The sequence below is a fragment of the Hoplias malabaricus genome, chromosome Y (genome assembly GCF_029633855.1).
Source record: "Hoplias malabaricus isolate fHopMal1 chromosome Y, fHopMal1.hap1, whole genome shotgun sequence".
Classification (NCBI taxonomy): domain Eukaryota; kingdom Metazoa; phylum Chordata; class Actinopteri; order Characiformes; family Erythrinidae; genus Hoplias; species Hoplias malabaricus.
The window spans coordinates 14,405,773-14,427,094 of NC_089820.1; the positions used below are offsets into that span (position 1 = coordinate 14,405,773).

At 41.4% G+C, this 21,322-nt stretch overlaps 1 protein-coding gene across 2 annotated transcripts in view; it reads right to left on the reverse strand.

The window, feature by feature from the left end:
• Window positions 1–21,322, reverse strand: part of tncb (tenascin Cb) — a 60,482-nt gene that overhangs the window by 24,032 nt on the left and 15,128 nt on the right. For both annotated transcript variants that reach the window (XM_066655261.1, XM_066655260.1), the window contains exons 2-10: window positions 17,716–18,242; window positions 14,273–15,958; window positions 13,918–14,181; window positions 13,704–13,819; window positions 11,903–12,056; window positions 8,266–8,535; window positions 7,906–8,091; window positions 5,229–5,318; window positions 4,773–5,036 (exon numbers count right to left, since the gene is read on the reverse strand). In XM_066655261.1, coding sequence (XP_066511358.1) covers window positions 4,773–5,036; window positions 5,229–5,318; window positions 7,906–8,091; window positions 8,266–8,535; window positions 11,903–12,056; window positions 13,704–13,819; window positions 13,918–14,181; window positions 14,273–15,958; window positions 17,716–18,187 — 3,502 coding nt within the window. In that variant the 5' untranslated portion in view covers window positions 18,188–18,242. The remainder of the gene's footprint in view (window positions 1–4,772; window positions 5,037–5,228; window positions 5,319–7,905; window positions 8,092–8,265; window positions 8,536–11,902; window positions 12,057–13,703; window positions 13,820–13,917; window positions 14,182–14,272; window positions 15,959–17,715; window positions 18,243–21,322) is intronic.

Here is a 21,322-nt window from a genome sequence, read left to right on the forward strand (position 1 = left end):
ACAATGACTGCCCATAACATCAACTAACCAGTGGCCCTTACTTTGCCGATCACACACTCTGCTGAGCTATTCCAACAGGACAACGCTTGTCCACATACTGCTGCCATCTCCAGAGCTTGCCTTGAAAACACAGATACTCTGCCATGCCCAGCCACATCGCCAGACCTACAATATGCTATCAACACTCCAACCCTACCACAAAATCTGCAGGAACTGCGTGAGAATATTCAAGCTGCATGGGACGGATTATCACAGGACGCCATTAGGAACATTTCCAACTTCATGCGAAGACGTCTGACATGTTGCATTAGTAAGCATAGCGGCTGACGCCATACCAGTAGATGCCACTTCTGTATGTGTAGATCAGTAAATATTGCCCATAACAGTGTAAACATTTTATCATTTCTCCTGGACATTTTTTATCTTCCTTCTGAATATCATCGCAATCCTTCTGTGTGCAACAATCTTTTGACGATGTGCATATATTTTAATAAATGAAAAGTCACATTTCTTTTGTAGAGATAATTTTCTAAGGTAAGAAGTAGTTTGTTTTTTAAATTAATTCTGTTAATATATGCTACAAGGCCACAGGTTTGTGGATATCCTTTGTCAATTTCATGTTATGGGTGAAGTACACAGACCCTCAGCATTGGAATATATAGCAGTGGACTGAATCCTGTGGACTGATTTAGCTCCACTTAGGATGAGATCAACGTCGACGGATGATCCCAGACTAACCATGATTACGTGGTTCCAAGAAATGTTCCAAAGTCTAATATGAAGCTTCTCAGAATAATACAAACTGTATCTTAGGCCAATACCATGTTAACATCTGGCCATATAGTGTATATTTGTTAAAAAATATTTGGTGTTTCTGAGATTCTGAATCCACTGCTTTATGCCTGAGGTCTGGCCTTAACTTGGTTTGGAGGGAGACAGAATGAGTGACTTTTCACGACAAGCCAGAACCACCTTAAATGAATACTCCTTATATTTCAACCAAAACACACTTACAATAGAAGTCCCTGGGCTGTAGTTGGCCCATTGGTTATTGATTATAAGTGTATTTGAAGAGTTTAATTCCTAAATCCTGTATCTAAGAGTTCTGAATATGAAAACATACACAAAGTACAGAGGTTTTGGAATTGTACTGCCTCCTTGACAGAGTCTGTCCAATCACAGCACTGGATCTGCCTTTATGAAAGAAAGATGAGAAATATCCATCCATCCATCCATTATCTGTAACCGCTTGTCCAATTTAGGGTCGCGGGGGGTCCAGAGCCTACCTGGAATCATCGGGCACAAGGCGGGAATACACCCTGGAGGGGACGCCAGTCCTTCACAGGGCAACACAGACACACACACATTCACTCACACCTACGGACACTTTCAAGTCGCCAATCTACCTGCAACGTGTGTTTTTGGACTGTGGGAGGAAACCGGAGCACCCGGAGGAAACCCACGCGGACACGGGGAGAACACACCAACTCCTCACAGACAGTCACCCGGAGCGGGAATCGAACCCACAACCTCCAGGCCCCTGGAGCTGTGTGACTGCGACACTACCTGCTGCACCACCGTGCCGCCTATCCTTTAATTATTTATCATTATTTATTTATTTTTTGTGTATGAGCTTAATTTCAATGATGTATAGCACTAAATTAACCATATAATGTACCCCTCAGGTTCTGGGGTGTTAATGAAATGATTGTGATATGGTTTTGTCCAAATAGCACTAGGATCAAATAACACAGCAGCGTTTTCCCTCTGTCTAAATAGCCCTGTTCAGAACAACTGGTTTCAGCTCCTGTTCCTTTAAATGAGAATGAGCCACAGCTGAGTTCAGCACCAGAGCCCAGGAGTAAGGGGCATGGAGCTGAAGCTCTGGATTTTAGTGATTTTCTCTTGTTCTCTTGCTTTATTCATTTTCTTTTATTTATCCTTTATTTTCTAGATATTTAATAAGTACACCCATGTCTCCACTTGCAGTGTTTAACCTCATCTTTGTGATTTCATATAAATATCTGGTTCTGTGATTAGAGAAACTCTTACGAGGAGGTGGACCGTTTTTTAAAAGTATCTGTGCTCTACGTAAGACAGCATCACAAGATCAAAATATTTTTTAAATGATGTTTTCAGATCAGGAAGCCCACAAAAAACTGAATGGATTGTTTTTAATTCACATTTCGTGAAACGTGTTTTTTCCCCCATTTGTGCTCTTTAAATGATTTCACTTTCAATTTTGGAATAAAACTCTTCATTCTGTTGAAACATTTGTCTGCTGATTTGGAACATGCAGCATAGACACAGCAGACCCCAGTCTGATTAAAGACCACTGGAGTATTCAGTTTAAGGACGATGTCTTTGTACAATGTACACATTTGTCCAAAAACTGAGCCAAACCCAAAATGGCAATTTATAATGGTCCTAACACCAAATATTATTGAGAATATTACAGGAATAAAAAGCTCACACTGCAAAGCCCATTGAGAATCAGCTAGAGGACTACTGTGCAGACCATGAACCTCTACACTCTCAGTAAAAGAGCCACTAAAGATACAAACAATAAGAGTGTACCTTTAAAGGTACAGCTGTGGTTTCAAAGTCCAGTTGTGTTCCCTAAAGGTACATTACATTCTCTTCTCCAGAAGGAGAGGGGAACATTTGCAATCTTTCATTATAGAACTGTATAAAGTATAATAACATATCGTAAGTCCTGGAGATGAAATGGGGCATATGAAATCAACACAGTTTTAACATCTATAATTATAACAGGCTAATGTACAGTTACGTTCCCTATTTAAAGGTACAGTTTCCTTGAGGGCACCACCACAGTGACATTTTTCTGACAGTGTACAGTGTCTGAGCCTGCAGAGAGTGTGCTGATGTAACATCTGACCCAGTACAGAGTGAATGGAAATGTACTAAAGTTCTTTAGCATTTGTTGATTATTATTAATAAGTTCTTGCTGATTGAAAGCCTAATATTTTGTCATTTTGTTTTGCATGGGTGTGTACATTAGTCATATATGTCGGTACACACATGTAGAAATGTGTCTCGTCCTGGACACTGCTGAATGCTTAATAACCACAAACGGCGGGTCCCCAGACACTTGAGCTGCGATCCTTGTAATCCTTTCAGCAAGGCGCCTAGTGATTGTCCGTGAGGATAAAGGCCCAGACCGAATGGCCTCCCTGCCCCCCACTCGGCCTCGTCCCACTCCACGCCAGTGGAGGGTGTACCCTGTTTGCGGTCGTGTCTGGAGCTGATAATGGTCACAGGAATGAACTCAGTGGGATAATAGTAGTGCAGATTTGGGGGATACTGTTTTAACAGGCCCCTCGGCATGGGGTCTATTTATCAGCCCGCCCCTCCGTTCATCCTGGTCAAATCACACAAAACCAGGGGTGTGGCCTCATTTGGACAATTATCACATGAATGAGCTTTGTGTTTGTGTGTGTGGAATATTCTCCATTTCTGGTAGCACTCTGTTTGATTAAACTTATAGGTGTTTCTACATCATGTTGGTAACATTATGTGACATTGTAATGTTACATAAACCTTTAATGAAAACTGACATAACTCTATGTATACATCTATAACAGCTTATTCCATTGTGCGCCAGTTTACATGAAACCTGCTTTAGTCAGTTTACCCACCTTTCATATGTTTTCCATATGTCATATCAACCCCCTCACGCCCCAAACCCAGTCACATATCCAGCTGATTTTTATTTTTATTATTTTTTTGTATCAAAATATTTAGTTTGGATGTTCAAGCAGCAATTTTAAATGCCACAAAAATGTCCTAATTATCCGTATTTGTTTAAAGAGTAAAACAAACCCACATGCTCTAGATGTGGGAGCGAAAGGGAGCTGGGGATGTAAAGTTGGAGCAGACAATGAATTCAATTCATTCCTCAGCTCAGCGTCTTGGCAGACTGGCTGACTGTATGGATGAAAAGATCTCCCTGGCCAAGAGGGTAGCTACCAGTGAGGACCTCGGATTTAATTTATAGAGCTTTGTACGCTCTACGTTCACACTCCAAATGAAATATTGACCATTTTTGAGAGGAGGGAAACCTGCAAAATATCAATCCCTCTAGTCACCTGGTGGCAGGGTGAATGAAGTTAGAAAGCAGATAAATTATTCTTTCTGGCCAAGAGAGTAAGGAAAGCTCTAAAATCCAGATCAATATAAAATTGACGGGTCTTCTTCTAAGGAAGTGAGAACTGAGCCTCTAAGTATTTCAGGACAGTCGTTGATCATGAATGCACCAGAGGAACAACCGTTAGTGCTCTGGCAAAAATCCTATAAAAAAACAAATGTTTTCCAGCTACATTTTGCAGTATATTTCTGTTGAATTACAGCTATTAGCCACACGTCACCGCCCCCCTCCAGTCATCATCATTTTAAACATCTACAAACTCATCACTTTTCCTCACAATGACAGATGTAGCAATTCTTTCCAAGAAGAAAATCCCCTAAAGTTGTTTAGAAATAATTCCAGACCTTGGCCTTTATTCAGTACAATCTATGAACATGCTGTTAGTCCCTGCCGCTCAGCCTGAAAGCCCATCCCACAAGTTGATGGGATTGGTTGCTTGGTTTTATGACATACAGAAATCATATTTATATACATATGAAAATAATTGCTGAAAATATGGGTTTTTTAAAAATATTTCCATAAAACACTACACTGTAAATATAACAGTACATTAAAAATCTATCTTTTACAATGTAGAGCAATGTGTAAAAAGTGTAAGACTCACCAGTGGAAGCCGAAATAATGGCGGGTGCACTCTTCTTCCTCCCTCGTTCGGAGGCGAGCGTGATAGTGTACAGCATGCCTGGGTTCAGGTTCCTCAGGGTGTAAGTGCTTTCGCTGCCTGGAACCTCCAGCTCTGCCCTGTGGCCGTCGGCAGACACAAACACCAGCCTGTAGATGTCAATCTTGGCCATGGGTCGCCTCCAGATCAGCACCAGCGTGGTTTCTGACTTCTCGATCACTTCCAGATCCTTAGGAGCATCAAGGTCTGCGAAGAAGAGGTCAGTGCTGATTTTTACTGAGGACTGGTCAGTCACATTACCCTTTACATACAGGAATACTTCCTGAGGGACATTTCTTACAGCCGCATTAACATAGCATGTGTCTCCTGAACAGAAAAGGCTTCTGAGATTTGAGGTTTCTTATAAAAGCCGCAGTGATCTTAAGGATGATATCTTACCTGTCACTGCGTTTGTGGTGGTAGGCAAGCTTTCCCTCTCCTCCTTGATTGCCGTCACTCCCATTCCATACTCTGTTCCGGGCCTCAGTCCTACAGAAGAGATGTTGACCACTAGAGTTTACTGTAATCCTCAAAAATTCAGCGGATTGAATGTCTAGAGTGAAACAGCTAGTTTTATTTTTGGATTTTGTTGGAGCCAAGTGTCACCCACAAGAAAATCTCCAAAATTAACAGAAGAAGGCAAGTTCTTCAGAAGAACATTCTTGAGAAGTCACCTTACAAGAGCAAATTCGTGATGCCTCAGTAAATGATGGAATATTCAGATCGTTCTTGTTGGCAAGTCATGTACTGATGCATCCTTGTTATATTGGCCATGTAACTTTGGCAGTGGAAGATGATGTCAAGCAAGAACACAAGAGCGTAAGAACACACAAGAATGGCCAGCGATACACTAGGGGTCCTCCTGAAAGAGGAGAGTAGATCTGATGGGTTTGATGGCTCCCAACACTTCATTTCACACTGTATTCTGATGATTACCCTTGCAAAGTTAAGTCACTTCATCTGGCCAGAAAAGACATGCCTCACATTACCACTATTGTGAGGTCAGAACGTGGTTTTGGCTAAGATTTATAGTTTATATGCTTTAAAAACCAGTCTTGATGACTTTCTCCAATAGACGTCCAGACAGGATATTTACACATCTTTGTGTGTTTGTAGCTGAGAATGATGAGCATTTCTCAAGGAAATGATGTGATCTCATGACAGTGGCTATGAATTCAAGGCTGTAGGCTGTTAATGGCAATTCATCAGGTAAAAGATTAAAACCCTGGTCACTGTCAAAACAAACAGCCTTCAACAGTCTTGTGGAATTCCACAAAGTTTATTTATGATGTTTTTGGGCCGTCTGCAGGGCGCCTCCATTGAAGCCCATTGTTTTAATAATTGCCATCAGTCAGTTTTACATTTCAGTGGTGCACCATTTCAATCTGGACCTCTTCAGTATCCGTATCAAAGAGGCTCTCACCATGGGCCAAGAGCAATATTTACTGTCTTACAAGAGGCACTTAGATCAGCATAGCCCCTGCTGATAAGGGCCCCCACCCAACCCAAATCCCTACATTTACTCCTCTTAATGTCTCTATTGGCCCCTATAGAGGTCACTGCACAGGAGTCTTCCAGCATGAAATTACACCTAATGCAGAGGAAACTCTTACTATCAATAAAATCACGAGCGTGACAGCAATTACAGATAATAACTGTGCGAAAGAGATGAGTTGTGAGGTATGTGTGTTTGTGTGTGTGTGTGGTTTATTAGAATACACTCAGTGCCTTATGTAGGGAACAGGCCTCCCAAGGACAAAGAAGCAGCCCAGACAAAGAATCTATTACACGTTTTGAATATATTTTTCCCCCAGCCTGGCTAATCCTTCCTTGCAGTAACACATGGCATTAGAGAATGAGACTGCCTCAAAGCCCTGTGTATAATAGGAGTGGTGCTGAGATGGGGGGAAAAAAGCCCCTTACTTGCCTTGTTTGACCAGGATTTTCACATTGAAACAAGTGGCGCTGTTATTTCATTTAAGGCCTGAATGCAAAGTCCCCCCCTGGACATTCTGCACTTAAAGTAGGGCTTTTGTGTCCGAGCAAATGTTTCATTACATACAAACAAAGACAGCCATTTTAGAAATAAGTGCATTGAATTAAACACTGAAAATCTGGAGGAACATAAACGTTCCACTATTAGCGCTGTTAAAGACTTGGCCTAAAAGTAGCATTGGGCCATTTTTAGTTCATATAATGACATTTTAGTGGCTTCTAATCTGTTAAAGTTAAATAGCTTCCTGTGAAAATGAGGTTGGAAAATAACACTGTCACCCAGAATAATACGCTAATGTTAATGACACACTAATGACAAAAACTTCTGTGGCTATGTTTCTAAAGAACAACAGCAGAGTTGAGCATGGATTTAATCTTCTTTGCTGATTTGTGCTGGTTATGGCTGGTCTGCTGCTGCCTTGCTGGTCACTCAGCAGGACCATGCCGGTTCACCAACATACCAGAATCCAAATACACAATACATGCTGCTTTTGCTTGTGATCAGCAAATTAACATGTGTTAAAGCTGAACAAAAGCATAACAAAAACACAAAACTTGTATTCCCAAAATGCTAAATTAAGCCCCTTTCGCCCATGCACGGTAACCCAGAAATATTCCAGAGTTTACCTTAAAGTTCTTTATGTGAGAAAGCAAACCCCCATAACATTTGACCCAGAGTTTTCTCAGACTTTGTACTCTGAGACGCCAAATAAATAAATCAGTAAAGTCAAAGTCCACACATGTGTGAACAGAGCCACTAATGTCCCAGAGTATCTCTTGCGTGCACTGTCTCATTTTCCATTTTCCAGTTTCTCTAGAGATTCTCCAAAGTTTAAATGTGAATGAGGCTTTAAGTGAAAAGGGAAAAACCTTCTCAAGTCCACTAAACATGATATATTGTTGAGAAGCAGGTATTTACAATGAAAAATAATGGAAACACAAGGTTTTGTCCTGACAGCGATGATATGTGGATTATGTTGGTAGCTGGTTTACGTTTGATATTATTTTATACATTTTTATAATTATTCATCAGAGACTTCACAATAGGTCTCACAGTTTCGGACTTAAGTGTAACTCTTACCAGTGATCTTGGCCTGGGTGGTGTCCTGTGAGCCTGTGGGGAAGGTAAGTTCCCCATGCTCTCCTCCAGAGATTGGGCCGTATTTGATGCGGTAGCTGGGAACGTTAGCTTGGCTGTTTTTCCACTCCAGAGTGATGGTCTCGTCAGTTTGCTCAATCGCCCGCAGGTTTTTGGGGGCATCCAGGTCTGGAACACATCAACCCAGACTAGTTATTACAAATTGGAATATTAGGACACGGATGCTCATCAAAAACATGATTAGCTGGAATGGACAGTATTTTTTACTGTATTCATACTTGTCATGTTTTGTGTATAGATTTGTAGAAGGTGCTGTGTAAATGAAGGTGAGCAGTCTCTGACCTGTGGTGAAGGTCTCATAGACAGGAATACTGGTCATCTCTCCTCTGTGAGCCATCAGACCCACTCTGTATTCAGTGTCTGGGTATAGTTCAGCCAGATGGTACTGAATGTCCATTGTTGACAGTTTCACGGTGTTGGTGTCTGAGGAGTCAGTGATGGGGGCGTAGGACACGGACACTCCATCCACCTGAGCTATGGGCTGGAACCAGGTGATTAGGGCAGTACTCTCCGTTATGTCCCGAACTTCCACCTGGCTCGGAGCATCGATCACTGTGTGGAGAAGAACAGGATTGCAGGACAATTGATTGAGAATTGACATTAAACACTGCAATAAAAGCTTATTATTTTACTGTTAGAGTTATTGAAATAAATATAGTATATAAATTGAGTCTGCTTTGACTGGACGTTTTTACAGCCAAAAATAACAAATGGTATAAAAGCGATTGTTCCCTAATAGCAATGTTCCTTTAAAAATAATTGTGAAACTTTAAATATCCAAAACAGGTACAAAAGCTAACGTGCAAAAACTAGGTGATTCATACTGTTTATCCAGCGCTGCCTCTTTGACAGCATTCACAATTCATACCTTAATATATTGTAATGTCTAACATACACACACAGGTTGGTCCCTAGCCCTCTTTTACTCAAGTTAGCAATCAGTCCATGAAAAGAATCTACGAAAAGTGAACCAGTTCAATCAAATGATGAAAACAGCCAGCCACTGCCGTATTCCCGAAGCTGGCTTTATTGACTGTGTTTGAGTGTACTTTTAGTGTTTCGATATTCTTTCTTTTCATAATTTGCTGGAAAATCCTAGCTAGCTGTTGTTTTTATGGAATACTTTACAGTGCCGGAAGAGCAAAGAAAAAAGACCAAATGCGTAATCTGAATGCACAGCTAAACCGATTTATTTCACTTTGTAAATAGTTCTGTGAATCAAACCATCAAAGGATTGTGTTGGAAATGCTAAATCAGCTGCTTCTGAGAGGAAAAATCACTTGGGGATGATGTGTGTGGGGAATGGAGCTGTGTGTATAGAAGGTCATTGAAATGGATTATTTGTAATTTCCTTAGATCATGTATTCCTGGGGAGTGAGGGGAGGCTCCTGGGGGGGAAATTGGTTTGTCACAGGAGACGCCATGGTGAGAGGTCATCTCTCTGTGAGCGGTAGATAAAACAGGAAATCAGCATTTTAGCTGCGAGCTGATTTCTGGATGCGCAAAACTGCAGAACTCTCGAGGGAAGAGTGCTTCTTGAGCGAAGAGAGCTGAGCTCACTTTCAGCAATTAGTGCCCCCACCCAAAGCAATTCCTGACTGGCACATATCTCTGAAATGGAGCGACAAGACTTCTGCAGAACTCCCCAGACTGCCTGAGACAGGATTTCATGTAATAGCCGCTGTAGCTTAGAAAGGAAATGTAGATTCCTTAACTGTGCCCTCTGAATATTAACTAGTGTTGTATTGAATTAATTACGTCCCTGCATTCTCTTGACTGACTTAAAGGCTTAAAGGTGTTTTTAAAAGAAAGTTTAGCTTGAAATAATATGCTAAACTAAATGTTCTCGGATCTGAACCAGCAAAACAAAAAGCGAACACATCTCTGCCACACCTGGTATTTTACGAGCCACCCACAAATCACGAGAAGGAAAGAAGTTTACTGAAAGATGCCACAATGTCAAAGAGCTAATAACCTTTCCACATATGGTTCAGTTTATCTCAACCAGCCATTAGCTACATTTCCAGTCCCTAAAACTGTGTGGGAGTTACTGAAAGACATGAAAATCAGCATTTCTTTCTTTATTGAAAGGTTTACTGAGAAACAAACATAAGGAAATCCCAGAGGAGCAGAACCACAGTAAAAGTTGAGGGACTCTGTTAATATGTTTACCCCAGCATTGAGCTCAGGGCACTTGGGGCAATCTTTCTGTGTGAAGAATGCTTAGTAAATGGACTCTAACTCCATGCCTTAAACTCAGGTTCTGCTACCAGCAGCACATAGTGTCATCTGATCATAGCACTCTTCAAAAGTTGGTTATTCAAAGCACTTAAATAAAGACAGTGCTTCTATTAGAAACATGAGTTCTCTATAGAACAGTTTTTAAGATTAAATTGTTCTTTCTGAAAACATTCTTGAGTTTGATGGAGAATGTGTTGCACATAGTTCTATAAGACTACACTTATTAAAGTTTAATATGGTTTAAAATATGTTTGTTAATGGTTATTAATCATGTTGTAAATACATTAAAAGTAATTAATAATCAGTTATAACACAGATCGAAAGGGCAATAGTAACCTTTGTTTTGCCAGATAATGAACCCATATCCATCTACACTATTAATCCTCAGACCTCACAGAATGCTGACCTTACTTTGCCTACTCCGTCAGTTGACAGTAGGCTAGTCAACTTAATCACATGTTTGTTAATACATTTAACCATTTATCCAACCAGGTTTAATAAATTATCTACAAATAGACATTAATGTCTTTTTAGACATTAATGACCATGTAGTGCCCCTTAACATATGAAATTAAAAAAATCACCATCTCAGATCTCAGTGTATTCTTCATTTTGATATTTCTAGCAAGATATCTGACACTTTCACTATTTAGCAAACGTCAGATCACGGCTGCCTTTTCCATATATGTGTTTCAAATGTTATTAACTACTTTTAAGGTATTTACAACCTAATTAATAACCAATTAATCAACACATTTTAAACCATTTATATGTGGAGTCCTACTTTAAATTTGTTTCAAGTGACAATGGACTGTTGCAGCAAAAAAAAAACGTCTATTTTTACAAACTGGACATCATTATATTAGAGGAATCTTTGTCTGTACTCTATAGAACCATAAAAAATATGTTCTTTGTTAAACTTAAGGATGGATACACAATGTAAAAATGTTTAAGCGTAAATATGGTTCTAGAAATCATGGTAAATTTAATATCTTCAACTAAACAAACCCCAAATTAGAACCATTGAGTGTTATCAGGATCACTCAAAGAATCATCATTTTTAAGAGTGTAAGTCAAGTTCATCTCACTGGACAAACTTTTATGAATTAGGATTAAGCTATAAATTGCACTGTAAGCCATGAAATTACACAATAATAACCCATTACATGTAAGAAGTATTTGAATTTAAAGACAGCAGGACCACGGAAAACAGCGACAGTGCTGAGATTCAGACCCAGATCCCAGTGAATGTTTAAGCAATCTTACCCAATGGAACAACTTTGAAAGCCCCTGACAGTTGATGTTTAATGCAGTGGAGGAATCAGAGAAGAAGAAGAATGGTGTACACTGTAATTATTGTAGAAGTATTAGAGGGGCTTCCAGATAGCCAGCCATTTTAGACCAAATTACATCATGAGATCATACAAAGATGACAAGGGAAATAGTGTGAGGGACTGGGTTGAAGACATTTTATAGCACTTGGCTTGACTGGCATCAGCAGCTTTCTCAAATACTCTGACATACTGAAATGATTTAGGTATAATTATTCCTAAGATCCAATCCCACAATGGGATCAAATTCATTTTACAATATGACAGATATGGGATAGGGATGTCAAACATACACATCTGAGCACCATGTCTCTCTAATCAATTACAGGTAGTCGACGATTGCTTACTTGTAACCACATTCTTGCTGGCTGGAGGTCCACGAGTGTTGTTCTTCAGCACCTCAAGTTTAACCTCATATTCTTGGCCAGGGCCCAGTCCCGACTGCTCAAATGTGGTCTCAGGTGGGGAGAGTGAATTCAAAATCTCTCCATTCTCCTCTTTCTGGAATTACACAACACACAACCCAGAATACATCAGTCACATTTTCAGTAGATAGAGCAAAATATACTGACTTTAAACCGACTTGAATCTACTGATGTGTTCCAAATCCTTTGGCAAAATTCAAAAGTAAATCCAAGTCAGAATTCAAATGAATGTAAACATTGTTAACTTTGGCATATGTACCCATATAATTTGCTTGTGAACTGAGATGATGATAATAATAGAGGAATAATGCCTGTGGTTGCAGATATTATATCCTGCTTCAGTTATTTATTTCATTTCTTTTAGCAAAAAAGGAAACCACAAATGGAGATGCCTCCAGACTGTGTGGACTCAGCAGCTCCATGAAGTCCAGAGAAATTAGAGAGATCCTGGAGAGTAAACACTCAGGACTTTCAATTGCATCCACTTGGATGAGAGTGCTTCACTTCAAAGTGAAGGGTTTGTTTGGCATGGGCAACCTCAAACTTGATGTATGAATGAGGCTGCCAAGTTGCGTTTGAAAGAATGGGGTATGGGGAGACATGGTTTGCATGTCTTGACAGGATCTATTTTTTAGCTTTGGCTTAATCCCTTGAAAAAGAAAATAAAGCATTGTGAAAACAGTAACGCTCCTGTCGCACATGGTCACCAGAGTTGTTGCCAGAAGCTTCTTAGGAGGTTGTGTGCAACAAAAACCCCAGACCCCAGACGTTCAGACAGTCTTTGCATATTGGCACCACTCAGCTATTTTCCACAGGATACTCATACAGTTTCTCTTTTGGAACAATTACTGGCAAATAGAAGGGTCCTTTCATATGACATGGGCTATTCCTACCGCAATAGATTTCAGGCTAATGCTAGGATATGCAGCACTCTATCAGTGACGTGTTTTGTGCATCATAGTAAGTATTAGGTTTACGAATAAACTGTAGCCCTGAGGAGTCTTGGTTTACTTTTGCCGCTTTTGTATACTTCTGATTTTGCCTTTATATGCCACGTTAATCCATGTCTACCATGACTGTGTTTTCTATTTTATTTTCAGCTGTCTCTCGTTTGTGTTTATTTATGTGTTTTGTGCACTTAAAAAAAAAAATCATATTATTCATTCATTCATAGTCTGTAACCGCATATCCAGTTCAGGGTTGCGGTGGGTCAGGAGCCTACCCAGAATCACTGGGTGCAAGGCAGGAACACACCCTGAAGGGGGCGCCAGTCGATTTCACGATTTCGAAGTGTTTTCTCAAACCAATCCCAAGGTCTGGGTGTTAAAGCATTTTTGTGTAAAGTATAATTAAAAATTCAAACATTCTCCCACTCTGTCATGATATGGTAATTGTTGTGTAGTATTAAATTGTCTAAACCAAAATTCACACGTACTTTTGAATACAATTTATTTCCGAAAGAACCGAACAAATGCATTTTTTCCAGCACTTTTTCCTTGAACTCATAAGAACTGGAGTAACAAATAAATTCTACTCACTTGTCATTTTCGAACTACTTCATTTTTATGTTTTTTTTTGTTGAATAAAACTACAATAATAATTTTTAATACTACGTAACAATTACCATAACATGATAAAATAGCGGGAGAATGTTTCCATTTTGAATTTGGAACACACAAAACCTCTAAAACATATTTTTACATCCAATATGTATTGCACTCACTGTATTTCTGAAGATAAGGTTCCAGCCGTCAAAGGGGACGTTCAGAGGATCCCACTGAACTTCTACAGATGTCTCTCTAACAGATTTGAACTTCAGGCCTTCAGGCTCAGGAAGATCTAACAAGGTGGTCATAAGTCATGTTACATTGATGGTATCAGATTCAGAAACTGTACATTTTTATCATTATGAAAATTGATGACTGATGTTGACTCACGTGTGGCCACTCTGGCACTCACTGGAACGCTCATCTTGTTGTTTAAGACGGCATAGACACTGATTAGGTATTCCACCCCTGGCTCGAGCTCCCTAATGGTGGCGGATCGTTTTTCGCCAGTTACTCGCATATCTAACTCCAGACCACCGACAGCAGTAGGCACGTAGGTAATCAGGTACTCGGTCACCTGCACCTCATTGACCCAGGACACATCCACCGTCTCTGGGGTGACTTCCGTCACAGTCAGATCCCTTGGAGGAGCGACTGTGGGCACAAGTGGCATACCAAAATATTACTGTAATCTCAATGTAAAATGAAACAATGTGTCATTGTGTTCCCAAAAAAGTCAGCTTACTTTCGGAGCAGTCGTCTCCAGTGAAGCCCAAATCGCAGACGCACATGCCGTTCAGGCAGTGACCTTGCTCATTGCAGTTTCCAGGGCAGGTCAGTTCTGAGCAGTCAGTTCCGGTGTAGCCTTCAAAGCAGACGCACCTTCCATCATCACAGAACCCACGGTCCAGGCAGTTGTTTGGGCAGGTCTTAATGCTGCAGTCCTCTCCGGTGAAACCTTTGTGGCACACACACTGACCGTTCACACAGTGTCCTCGATTGTGACAGTTGCTCAGACAAGTCAGCTCACTGCAGTCTTTGCCTGCGTAACCAGCGTGGCAGACGCATTTGCCATCCACACATTCTCCATGGTCGTGGCAGTCGTTAGGACAGGTTTTAAAGCTGCAGTCTTCTCCTGCAAAGCCTATGTTGCAGACGCACTGACCGTTCACGCAGTGTCCTCGATTATGGCAGTCATTTGGACAAGTCAGCTCACTGCAGTCTTTACCTGTGTAGCCATTGTGGCAGACACACTTGCCATCCACGCAGTCTCCATGGCCATGGCAGTCATTAGGACAGGTCTTGATGCTGCAGTCCTCCCCTGTGAAACCTTTGTTGCAGATGCACTGACCGTTCACGCAGTGTCCTCGATTATGGCAGTCATTTGGACAAGTCAGCTCACTGCAGTCTTTACCTGTGAAGCCTTTGTTGCAGATGCACTGACCGTTCACGCAGTGTCCTCGATTATGGCAGTCATTTGGACAAGTCAGCTCACTGCAGTCTTTACCTGTGTAGCCAACGTGGCAGACGCACTTGCCATCCACGCATTCTCCGTGGCCATGGCAGTCGTTAGGACAGGTCTTGATGCTGCAGTCTTCTCCTGCAAAGCCATGCTTGCAAACACACTTTCCGTCAACACAGCGTCCATGATTATTGCAGTCGCTGGGACAAGAGAGCTCAGAGCAGTCATCACCTTGGTATCCTACATCACATATGCACTCTCCATTCACGCACTGACCTCTATCGTTGCAATTGTCAGGGCAGGAAAGGATGCTACAGTCTTTTCCCTGGAAGCCGGGATCGCAGATGCATCTGCCATTGAAGCAATGGCCTCTCTGACTGCAGTCATTCAGACAGGTCAGCTTCGAGCAGTCTTCTCCGCTGTAGCCGAAATTACAGACGCACTGACCATTAACACATAGACCCCTGTTGTTGCAGTTGCCCGGGCAGGTCACCTCACCACAGTCTTCCCCGGCGAAGCCCTCGTCGCAGTAGCAGGTCCCGTTGTCACAGCGGCCGCGGTCGAAACAGTCATTGGGACAGATAAGCTCTGAGCAGTCAAAGCCAGTCCAGGGCTCATCACACACACAATCACTGTCCACACAGCGCCCCCTTCCTAGGCAGTTGTTCAGGCAGTTGGTTATGGAGCAGTCCTCCCCCATGAAACCTTCCTCACAGATGCAGGCCCCATCGATGCACTCCCCGTTTTCTCCACAGTCCACAGGGCATAGCTCAATTCCACAGTCATCTCCTGCAAAGCCTTCGAAACAGACACACTTGCCATCCACGCAGCGACCTTGGTCTTGGCAGAAGTTAGGACATTCGGGCTCAGAGCAGTTGGGTCCCTTCCAGCCGGGATCACACATACAGCTACAGGTGTCCGTGCTGTAGTTACCACGGCCACTGCAGTATGGCTTGGTCGTGAGCTCACCTGAGAAACACAGAGGGACCACCAGATAATATGAACATAGTGGAAACCAACAACAAGAGGATTTACAACCCCCTTTCCGGAAAAGATTTGCTGGGCAAAATGTAAAAAGAAAAAGAATGCACTGATGTGCCCATATTTAAGTGAAAATAAAACACAAAAAAAGACAAAATTTTAAATGTTGAAACTGGGAAATGTAATGTTTTTGAAAAGGTTTTGCCCATTTCTAATTTGCTGCCAGGAACATGTTCCAAAAATGTTGGAACGGGGAACAAAATCTGGTAAAGTTGTTTAATGCAGAAAAAAACATCAAGTGACATGATTTGGTTTAAAAAGTGTGTCTCAGAAAGCCAGAGTCTCAGAAGTGAAGACGGGGAGGGTTTCACCACACTGTGAAAAACTGCATGGGCAAACAGTGAAATAATTCAAGGCTAATGTTTCTCAATGTAAAATAGTTAAGGACTTGGGGATTTCATAATGTACCGCACATCAGTTTCAGACAGCAGTGAATTAAAACCAGACATGTGTATGCAGTGGAAATCAGTACATGGGCTCAGAAACGCATCCCAAAACCACTGTGAACACAGTTCTTTACTGTATTCACAAACGCAAGTAAAACTCAAAGTAGTACAAAGAAGAAACCAGATATAAACGGTCCAGAAACGCTGCCACCTTCTCTATACTTAAACTGAGGCGTAGTGGAAAAGTGGCCTGTAGTCTGGCAAAGCAAATTTTGAAATATTATTTTTGGAAACCATGTACGCTGGGACCATCAGGCTTGTTATAAGCACATAGTTCAACTGTGATGGCATGAGGGGTCATTAATGCACATGGCATGGGTGATATCTGTGAAAGCACTGTTAATGCTGAATGGTATATGAATAATATACCAGTTTTGGAGCAGCATGCTGCCATCCAGATAATATCTTTTCCAGGGAAAGCCTAGTTTATTTTAGCAAGACAAGGTCAGTCCAAACAAAGCAAAACAAAATGGGGAAGAACTCAAAAACAGTTATTTTTCAAAACTAACGCGACTTGTCTCCTTAGTTCCCAAACTTTTGCAGAGTGTTGTTTAAAGAAGAGATGATGCAAAACAGTGGTAAACACTGCCCTGTTCCAACTTTTATGAAATCTGTTGCTAGCAAGATACTTAAAATGGAAAAATATTTTTTAAAAAGCAATACATTTTCAAAATTTTAATTATTGTCTTTGTACTATTTAAAAGTAAATGTAGGTGTGAAATGTTCAAGTCAAGTCAAGTCAAGAGAGTTTTATTGTCAATTCTATGTACAGGACATTCAAAGGATTGAAATTATGTTACTCTCTTCTCCAAGATGCTGTAACATTTAACAAAAAAATAGACTAAATTCAACTAATCTAAGTATATAAATATATGAAAGTGAACAAACAGAAGACAAGTGCAGGACGATACGATACCAGCAGCTCACTGATAGACATACATGAGACAATGGGACACTGACTGAAGACAATAACCTGATTTGGAGGTAATGTATGTACAAGGCAGTGTAAGCAATAGTGCAAAATACTCGTAATAGGAGGAGGTAGGATACTGGATGTACAAGGCAGAGTAGACAATGTTTTGCACATCATTGCATTTAGTTTTTCATTTTGCAATTTTTTTTTTTGGAAATGGTGTTGTGTATTGGAAGCTTCTGTTCAAAGGAGTAACACCCAACTCCTCTTTGAGGATCAAAGCATGCTCTAACAAAACTGTAACGTTTACTTCACACTGAACTCACCTGTAACTTGAGCCCCGCAGCAGCCGGCCCCACTGCCGCATTGCTCCCTCAGGCTCGACACCTCAGCCTCCAGCATTTCCAGCCTATTCAGGAGATCTTTCAGATCCGGCAGGTGGTTATCGCATCCACAGGCTTGCTTAGGGATGTTGATCCTGTGGGTAAAGACTATCTGGTTCTCCCCATCCACCGTATGTTCGATGTGTTGCTCCGATGGGACAGACCTGGGCTTCATTTCCGTTCCTCCAGGTGAATCTAGGTCCACTGCGCACAGGGATCCAGAGGGGACGTTGATGTTGTAGACATGGTTGAAGACCACCGGTTGGTCTGGATTGGGCAGGGATACATTCTCTGTCTTGGGAGGTGTCAGGGATTCTCTTCGGTGCCGGATGACCTTCTTGACCAGGCCGGCCATGGAGAGGTTCAGCAGAATGACCACAGCCACAGAGGCCAGGAGCAGGCCTCGCATCCCCATGGTGATGCACTCTCACTGAGTCTTGGTTTCCTGACGTATGAGCAGAAGCTTAATCCTGAAAAAGAATACAGAAATCAAATATCGGAGTCAGAATGTGTGTGTTTAAGAATTGTTCTACAGGTGCACACTCTGTGATTTGTGAGTAAACATACAGTTACACAATGGTACATGCTTTCAATAATTGGAGTGCTTAACATCGTTCGTCCTTGTCAGTTTGTGGAAATCACACACCAGAAAAACAACACAACTCATCTGGGACTATGCTCATGCAGCAGAGTGTCAAAACATTCTAGGAAAAGCAATTAACCTTACACAGCTTGGCAAAAGAGAATAACTCCATACATTAGCAGGCTGCCATAAGCCTTTTCAGCCTCAGCATTGTCAGCAGGAGAAACTGAACACAGTGGGCACTTCCTATTAGCCCTTTTTCACCAATGAAGAACTGCTTCAGTTCCCATTCATGAACCTAATTTGGAAATGTTCTGTGGAGTCCACCAACATAAATTGGTTCCAGAACCTCCCAGAAAAGAGTAGATATGAACTATGATGGCGTCAATGTTTTCTTTCCAAAAAGAGCACAGAGCCTCAAATAAAGCATTATCACACAACGGAGCTTGATGTAGTCATTTGGAAGATTTTATATTTCCTTCAGTTTTGTGTTGGGTAAAAGACTAGTGAACCAGGGGGTGTTTTGTTCTGAAATGGGAAAAATGGAGCAATGCTTCCACTGGGTTTTCAGCTGGATGGCTTTCGATTGACTTTAGAACTCAAAAACACTACGAACCTTATACACAAACCCAGACTTCCTACCCTTTGGTCTAAATAGGGAGCGCATTAAATATACATATATTGCCTGGGGTGGGGGGTGGTGGCGGCATAACTCTGTTTGTATTTTAATCTCCACAACACTGGAACAATTGGCCTCCTTTGATGATATACACTTGGTTTCCATCAGAACCTGTGAGAAGACCAGCCAGTTCACTGGAGAGCACCAAGGTTCAAGAAATACAGTTCTTTTGGTGGAAAAGGTCTATATGTTTCTCTAAGGAATGCCTCTGGCTATTAAAGCAGAGTTAGAATCGGCACTTTGTGCTTGAGTGTGTATTTCTTGACAGTGTTTCCTGTGACAGCTTGCCCTAATCACAAAGTAGGCAACATATGTATCTGGTCTCCCTCCCTCCCTCCCTTGACATGGCAGATCATAACCCAGGTTGACAGATGAAAACAGGCATAGGGGAGACATCTGTACTGCCCCCTATAGCCTGGCTAGTCGGGGCCCATGCTGGTTTCAGAAATCAGTACCCTGACTGTCCCTAGACGACAGTAGAGTCTCGCATGGTAACATAACTCTGTCTTTCCTCTGTTGTGTATTTGTGCAGGGCTCAGGAGACGTGTTCTTTCTTTGAAAGATAATGGTATGTTGGAAAGTGGCTTGAACCGAAATCGAGCCAGCTGTGAAAGATTTTCTCTGGTCTTTATGTGTCGGGGCAGGGTCTTCCTAAAAAAGCAGACTCCAGACATGTCTTTCGGCAGCATAGGGATAGGAGCTGGAATTTTCATTCTATAGCCACATGTTGCCAATAGCAGGGCGATGGAAATTCTCAGAGGCTTCAGTGCAGAGAACACCAAATGAGATCCATTCAACAGGGTTTTACAAGGTTTTAAACACTTGGAAAATGGCTGACACATGATTTTGCCACCTCATTTACCTCCTCAGCTGTGAGACTATTATACTGAGATGGCTTGTACTTTCTCGGCATAGTTAGTCAATCTGAAATCTATTTTAATACACACTCCACCTCTGTCCTACATTATTTACCTATTACTAAGCCTCTTCTGCCATTCCAGGCACCAATCTGATCAAATCTGTAGAGAACTGGTTCACAGGCTAAATACTTGCTTCATGGGCCTTTTCTCTTTTTAGAGGCTGGACAGGCAGCGGAACAGATTATGCTTAATTCACTTTTGAGCAACTACCAACTACCAATTCTTTGTGTGAATTTTTGTGTGGTCTTTAAAGACTAGACATACATTTCGCAAAGAATGTTTGTAGGGAAAGAACAACATTAAAAGTAACGCCATGGAAAATTGGCTCTTGGGCGCCCCCTACCATTGCAGAGTGTAATTCACTTTTACAGCACCGTCCTGAAATTAAGGGAGAGGAGGAGTTCAATTTCTTTAATCTGATGTTTACATAGTTAAATAGTGCAGTTTCTGCAGTGCTGAGCCCAGAGTAGCAATGACAGAGGCTTTTTATTTTGCCTATTATAGGTCTCTGAAACATCACAATGATTTTGATGCTATAACTTAAAGAAAAATTCTACGTAGTGTTCCATTCATCAACAATGGCTCAAGGCGACTTTTAAAGAAATGCCTCACAAGGATGCAGTCAGTTGGAGTTCAGTCCTGTGTTCCTGGACTGTAGGTCATTATGCTGTGGCTTTAACTTTTGAAAAAAATAAATAAAAAGGTGCTTGTGCACAGCACTATGGAGTTCAGAATTTTATTCTATGGCTTATTTGGAGTAGTTTTGTAGGCAGTGACTCTCGGCACTCTCACGGGTCTTATAAAAATTATTTTTAATTGTGCTGCACCAAACACTTCCAACAAACCCAACCCCTCAGCAGTTGACTGTGTATAAATGTCCAGTGTAGACAAGACTGATCCCTTTTCCGCTGTGTGTGTTTACAGTGAGTACACTCAGAATAAAAGGTGCTGTACAGGTACCCCCTCAAAAAAAAAAAGAAAAAAAGGTACGGTAGAGGTACATTATTGGTCACTGAAGCTACAAACAGTGTAAATGTATGTTTAAAGCTACAGCAGTGGTGTTAAAGTCCAGTTGTGTTCCCTAAGGGTGCATTACATTCTCTTCTCCAGAAGGAGAGGTGAATATTTGTAGTCTTTCATTATAGAATTGTGTCCTGGAGATGAAATGAGGCGTATGAAATCAACACAACTGTAAAATATACAATTATAATACAATAAGGTACAATTATGCTCCCTAATTAAAGGTACATAAATGTACCCTTGAGGTTACCCCCACAGTGAGCTGTTTTTCTGACAGTGTATCAGAGCATTGACATGACGTTCCCAACCCGACTGTCAGTCTGACTGCTAACCTTGCAACCCTCGAGT